This window comes from Opisthorchis viverrini (genome assembly GCF_000715545.1).
Source record: "Opisthorchis viverrini unplaced genomic scaffold opera_v5_598, whole genome shotgun sequence".
NCBI classification, from domain to species: Eukaryota; Metazoa; Platyhelminthes; class Trematoda; order Opisthorchiida; family Opisthorchiidae; genus Opisthorchis; species Opisthorchis viverrini.
In genome coordinates, this window is record NW_008752259.1 from 16,460 (window position 1) to 23,800 (window position 7,341).

The window sequence follows — 7,341 nt, forward strand, 5'->3', positions numbered from 1 at the left end:
GAACGCCAATCCGGCATTCGAGTAGTTGAGGTTTACATATGTTAAGGGGGGAGTACCAAAGATGAGTTGTTCTTGCGAAAACAGAGGAGGGGAATTCGGTCTTGCAACAAGTGATATAAACTCGACGGGGTGGTCGGATAAGCAAAGTGTGGCCTGTTTGGTAAATATGGGAAGAGAGACAGAAAGATCCAGATCAAATGCGCCTCTCCTGTGACAGTAATGGCAACACAGACCGAGGGCCGTTACCTGATGATGACTATGTATTCGCAAAATACACGTTGGACAGGGGGGAATCGATTAAACGCAACCGTTTGCATTGGATTAGATAAGAGAAGGAGGGGCAAGGAGAATAAACCCAACTTCAAACGTCGAGACTTAGGTCCGGACTGAGATCACATAAAGTGGTCACACAGAAGTTTTGGGTTAACACAGTCACAGACGGTATCAAGATCAACATTCCGTACGGTCCTTGCACATTCGGAGTGACGCGGAGCGCCTGGATTATCACACGCTGACTTCGTCTGCGAACTCGTGCTTGTAAACAACTCGATGCAAATCACGATGCCAACCACACAAAAGTAAGCAACTTTGTACAAGAAACCTCAATTGTCCACGTTTGTGGTGTCAGCACATTCCCAAGTCTATCGCTGACCGGTGCAATGCAATGTCAAGGTCCGCAAACCTAACAACGATGAGCGGAATGATGGTTCGTTGGTTGGATTGCGGTCAGCCCTTTCGAGACCAGTCTGCTGATTCTGCCTAACATCGCGATCACGGAGCAGATTAGAGCAGGCCCAACAACTGAGGCACAAACGCATGAGTAAGTAGGTAAGTGACACGCACATGCGCGTATGCTAGAATAGCACTATCCTATGGGGCGGTCTTTGTGACAAAGTGAATGGCGGGTATGGTGAACCAACACAAGTGAAAGGAAGAAGGGCTTCGGTGCGGAGGTATTCATTGGAAAAAGCCAACTGAACAGTTACAGAATATTGGGCTGGGGGGGGGGCAAAACTCTCATGTGCATCTTGTTCACAAAGATGAATATCCATCCACGTCACGTCTTCCTGAACTTTCCTGGATATTCATTGACAGTTATTCAATTGCAAGCAAATGCTACAAAGCGATTCCACAAAGTCTAGATATCGCCAAAACTCTCATGTGCATCTTGTTCACAAAGATGAATATCCATCTTGAACACGTCTTCCTGAACTTTCCTGGATATTCATTGACAGTTATTCAATTGCAAGCAAATGCTACAAAGCGATTCCACAAAGTCCGTAATAGATATCGCATGCCCCCAATCAGTAGTATCACCGTTACACAGGAAGTGATCAAAAGTACCAGGTCGAAGTGAGCAAATGAATGCAGGAATTACCAGGATACCAAGTTTGATTCAACACCTGATACAACGGAGAATTTTATTCCCTAAAGACCACACATTTGTAGGGAACTGACATGAAATGAGACGGGTACAGTGACGTATTTCATCTTCAGCCAAAACTGGCCAGAATTATTACGAAAGGTACTACTTTTAGCTGACCGAAAGGTTCGACTTTCAATTTAAAGTGTGGCAATTTCTGTTGGACGAAATGATGAATCTTTGTGTTATTAAAAGACGGTAAATCACGGTCCATTCACGTCAGATGCCGATACCGTTCGAAAATAACCCGAAAATCAACTAGGGGCTAATCTTGAAGTCGAATACTGTTAGAAGATGGATTCGGGCGAAGGATCACCTGAACAAGGAAACCAGTCCGGAAGAACAAACATAATTGTACATCAGAGTGCGAGATGATAAAGCAGCTGACGAATCCCGCCAACCAAACGACCAATCACGAATAAAGATGGTCCCCGTCGAAAAAGCCTATAGAATAGCAAGCTAAACACCGACGCATCGATTGGTGACCAAGCCTGTGCAACCCAAGCTCAGCGAAATGGCTTAACTAGAAAAGCGAGTTACATAATCCCATTACATTTCGGGTTCTTGTTCATGGGCTGCAAATGTTTATGGATTTGAGACTGTAACAACTGTCGAACTCCGTCCTAGCGTGTACGCAATTACAAGATGTTTGACATTCTGATGACAACTGTCACCTTTTAAAAGACCATTAATGGTGTGGTTAAATCTGTTCTCAAAACACCACATGGCGTCGGGACGAAACATGAGTGTACTCGTGTGAACTTTCCATCGGAGAACTCGTCATTCGACTCACTCACTCAACACCGGCTACATGAAGTGTTTCGCATGGATGGTCACTCACTCAACACCGGCTACATGAAGTGCTTCGCATGGATTAAGCGAATGGGCACTATGCGTCATCTGGGTAGAGGTTAATCAAACTGGCTGGTTTAGCTTGCGGCTACTAACCGACAGGTCGTGGGCTCAGCTCATAGGATACTCATTTCTGATGTTTCTTATTTAAGAGTAAACAGCAGTGCTTCTCTATGTAAACTGAACTTATTTTTATGGTACAACCACAAACCTACAAACTGCAGCAAGTGTGACAATTCAGCCCTCAGATTTTGCATTCTACTGTGCGTGTGCTATTCCCCTTAGGAAGTGCATTTTGCTTACTGGAACAAAAACTGAAGGCCGATTGTATTTTCGTGGTAATCTTGGCAGTATGCTCGTATTTCAGTTCGCTGAAAACTGAACCTTTTTCGAAACAAGGAATATGAGTGTGTTTCTCTACCTGTGTGTCCCTCCGAACCCACACACTGTGTTGTTTTTCATTCGCATTGAAATTTAGCCTGTCTGGTAGTACTCACACGGGATCCCCCGTGCTTCCGTTGGCACATGGGTTCTACACAGGGAGAATAGGTACATACTTTGCACTGAGAAAAATACCGGTGTAACGGTGATACTACTGATCGGGAGGCTTGCGAGTAATATGTGTTGTTCGTAGAATTTCGCTTTGCGTCGACTGAAAAAGGGAATTCTGTTGCAGAATTCGCGGAGCCACTTTGTAACATTTGCTTGGATTTGACCAACGAATGATTGGAGTCAATGACTCTCCAGGAAGACTCGTTAGGGAGAAGATCTGTGTCCAGTTTTTGTAACTAAGATGGAGATTAGAGTTTTGCTTCCCTGTTCAGTGGACTGTAACGGGTCAGTTGGTATTTGCGAATAAATAACTCCGCAGTGAAGGCCTTCTTCCTCTCACCGGTTTCGCCTTGAAGGAAGCTTTTGGGAAGTGGATCGATAAAACCTGAGGACGTTCCCTAATTAAAACAGTCATCCAATGGAAATCTATTTCTGCCGATTTTTGAGTGTTAATTATTCAGTAAAGATAGTTGCGTAAATGGATAAGTGAAGGATGGTTGTAGTATCAAATGTTTTTTTCTCGGGGACGAATTGCTGGAATCCGTGCTATCGGTACACACAGGTTCATTAAAAATCAGGTATTGAGGTCCAGACGCGGTTGAATGCGAGTTAACAGTTGGGTTTGGCAAACCCTAATAGCTTCCTGCCTTGATCAAAGACCGTGAAGAAACCTTGTAAGAAAGGAATGCCAAAAATCCAGCGGCGGGACGATGGATTGTGTTTCAACGCGGAGTAGCAATGGGGAACACCTTGAGCCATTGTCTGAAGCAACGAAAGAGAATGAGACACCAGCTGTATTGACCGTTATTCGCGAGGAATGCAATTCCGAGGGTGGATAATGACTAGCTTACCTGAATGACATAATCCTCGACAGAAAGTTTCAGCTCTTTTTCGCCAACATGAAAGGCAAGATCTCGCAGACTGTTCAGCAGAGAACACTCGACACGATATAGTCCATTCTCCTCCGATAAGAAGGATAATCTCTGATGGATAGCTAATATGATGTCACTTGGACCCAGAATATAAGGCTTTGTACTATCTATGGTCACGACAGCTGCGAGATCTTTTACGATGACGCCATCCACACTGACGCTAAAACCAAGTATAAGGCAGTATAAGAATCCAAATCTCACATAGCTACATGGCCCTATTGGGCTTAGGAATACAGATGTGCACCCGAAATTTTGTTACCAAAGCACGTACAAGTTTACTGAAGGGTTTAGTGTCTCACGTTCCGCGAGTTCACGCCAAAATCCTGTGCTTCATTTTTCAACGGAGGGTAATGCAAGCACACAAAAGTTTCACAGCTTAACTCCATTTTACTTTCTATAATTGCCATGCTAAAAATATTCATTTTATACTGACTTTTACCACGGGTTCCATTTACATTCAAAATGGTCCTATATGTCTAGCCGTTTACGCTGAAAGACCTATTTACTTCATAGATGCATTCAGGTCACATTTGCCGCTTACCCGGTTAGGACAAACGACCAAACCTCTTCCGTGAATAACTGTACGTAATCGATGTTGCCCACGTGTTGCTCCCGGATAATCTCACCAAACGTTAGATTCCCGACTTTGTAATAGGCCTCCGGGTGGCTAAGTTGAAAAAAAGATATTCTGAAGTTAGTTCCAAATTTTTCATCTCCTGTTAACCGTAGTGGGTTACCAACAATCGCCATCAAACCATCTGGTGTGTGCGCATATATTGCAAACAAATTTGGTTTTGCGAGAGACTCACCTGGAACCCAGCTGAATCACTCGCTTGTGATGTTCCCAGGCAAGTGAATGTACTGCACCAGGACACCTCATGTTTCAGTCGCTACGATATTCGAGTTATAGCGATACATGTATATTCGTAATGCACTACCCATAAGGTTACTGAAAATTCGTTGACAACCCATGACCAGTTTCGCCCTTCTTGAGGCTCATCAGGTGGCGAAGTCCCCGAGTTTTCGTCAACCTTATGTTCTCCTTGAAACCAAATTGCACAAAATCATTGCACTAAATTCATTATATTTTCAGAGGAGTTTGACAAACCATCGGTAGATTAACTGCTAGGCAAGGTTTCGCTTTTGACAAGAAAGCTTTGTCAAGCTAAGTGACTAGGTACGAGGTTGGTCGGGATTTAAGGTGGAATAAGAACCAATCGGCTAGGTCAGAGTAAATCAGTGTTTGGTGACTGCTAACGGATTTAGCCTGTTAGGTTGTGTCGGTTATTGTTAACAAGGATGGAGAGTCTACATGGACATGAGTCCAGCTTAGGGCCTAGTTCTTCCGGTTCTTCGCCTCCTCTTGTCCATCTGCGTGGATGAGCAAGTACCACGACAGTTGTGTAACCAGAAGGATTCTGTAAACTATGGTCGGATTGGGATTTCCAACTTATTTTTGCTAATGATTCCATGCTTGTTGACAATCAGACACCCTCACTTGTCAGCTCGGCTTATCTGAAATGCTCTCAATACGTTCGCCAGTTCCACACCATCGATTCTACTCTCACCGCGATGCTTGGTGGTTTTCAACGCCCCGCACATCAGCTGGTGTGATGTGAATCGCCATTCCCGTCTTAAGACCTACTTTATGTCCTGCATCTAACGCATGTACCCCGATCACTGAGCCTTTGACCAGCACTTGGCATTCATCCGCATTCCTTGGCCGTTTGTTTGCCTTTATGCTCACCAATTCTGGTGTGCTGTTTATACTATGTAAACCTTAGTGCAATCTTAGCATTTTATTTCACACGCCCAGACCCTAGTGCTTTCAGTGAATGTAGAATTATTAGTAAAAATGGGTTAGGAGTCCCAATCCGACGAACGTGTACGGAATCTCTCCCTTACACAAAATGAAACCCTGAATCGATTGATTCTAATAAAATCAATGAATATGGGAATATATGAGTTCTGATGGTTTTATGCGATCAAGTTCTCTGTTTACAGAAGTCATTAAATATTCCTTGAGCATAAGGACCGGTTACTGACCAGTGATATTACGAGACTACGTGTTTCCACCAGCTGAATAAAAAGGCCTGCGCGGTTTGCTATGCGAACAGGAATTAGTCGAAGTTTGATACTAGTCGGTTTCAGTCTGCTATCTTGTAGCATCGTGAAAAATCGGCACGGATCCCGTCCGTGTATGAGGAAGAGTTTGAAGACTTAAGAATTGCAGATTCCTGAAAATAATCACTGAATGCTCAAACTCTACTGGAACCCTCAACTCAACTAGATGTTGATCAGACAGACAACGCCCCACAATATGCAGCGCGTGACAGCCTTGTATCACAGCCAGACAGAGCGAGTTAGCGTTGGACCAAGGTCAGAGAGTGTCCTTCCAACAAAATCGTTTGCGACCGTTGCATTTTCGCATTCGAACCTCGCACTCGCTAGTTCGCACTAAAGCTGTTGTGTTCCTTGTCGGTGAGCTTTATTCCGACACCGAGCAATGGGGCAGGAACAGCAGTCAGATATAAAAAAGACTATCTTCCGCATTTGAACATATTCAACACACAGAATTGATTGACCTGTTGGGCACCGCGTTGACAGAAAATCTACATGGTCATAGCAATAAATTCGTTTCTCAAGTTTTAAACAGTTGAAGCTAAAAAATCATTTCGTCGAAAGTTTGTTCCCAAGAGCATACCGGATTCATAAACCAGATTCAATTGCATACGTATCAGAGATTCTCACAAATACCTGAAGTGAGATGGATGCCCTAAACAGTTCAACACAATACAAGCTTGCTACTTCTTATAAAAAAACTGGACGTAGAACCGGGTTGGACCCACCTTGCAAAAATTTAAGTCAAGGTTGAAAGCTAGTTGAGATGTTTACAAAAAATGGTGTGGCCTTAAGGACACTCCGCTGAACATGAGTAGGGATTCTGACAAGGGCTAACAACGTATCCTTCTGTATTGTTTTTTACCAGGACGCATAACCTTGATTTTGTGGCTAAAAACAACTAGTGTTTTTGGAGATGCCATCACAAGGAATCAGCCTACGGCACAGGTTGAACAAACAACACTCTCCATCCATCTGCCAAACAATTCATCACTTGTCATTCCTTAGAATATGGTCTTGGATGAGTGCAACTTGGTCTATTCCTATTAGGAGAACCAGCTCCGGTCGTAACGGGACTCCAGAACTGCCAATGGAATAACCGTTTTTCGTTGGGACAGATTTCATTGGTTGTTCTTCAATCGCCCTTGACAGATGAGTTATATTCTTATTATCGCTTTCGATCGCCTGTACGCAACAGTGATCATTAGAGCAGCTTGCTCGCACGTTCGTTGACTTTTTCTGGTTAGGTCAAGCGCGCCAGGTGAACAGGCGGCTATTCAGTCCGGGGTTCGCGGTAATAAGAAGGCATTAAAGGACTATGGTCCACAACAATTTCGTTACATATGACGAACAAGATTGGGACTGCGTTACAGATGTAACTGTTAGCTATTCGTGAAGGCGTTATTTTGTTTTACTTTTGTAGTAGAAGTTGGACAGGTTATCTAAATACTGGTAGTTCGG

At 43.8% G+C, this 7,341-nt stretch overlaps 1 protein-coding gene across 1 annotated transcript; it reads right to left on the reverse strand.

Moving 5' to 3' along the window:
* Positions 1–3,436: 3,436 nt before the first annotated feature.
* Positions 3,437–4,639, reverse strand: T265_11814 (hypothetical protein; the record flags this gene model as incomplete). The annotated part of the gene is made up of 4 exons (XM_009178589.1): positions 3,437–3,589; positions 3,679–3,919; positions 4,301–4,426; positions 4,569–4,639. 4 exons carry the CDS (start codon positions 4,637–4,639, stop codon positions 3,437–3,439), a joined length of 591 nt encoding a protein of 196 aa, XP_009176853.1.
* Between the last annotated feature and the right edge of the window lie 2,702 nt (positions 4,640–7,341).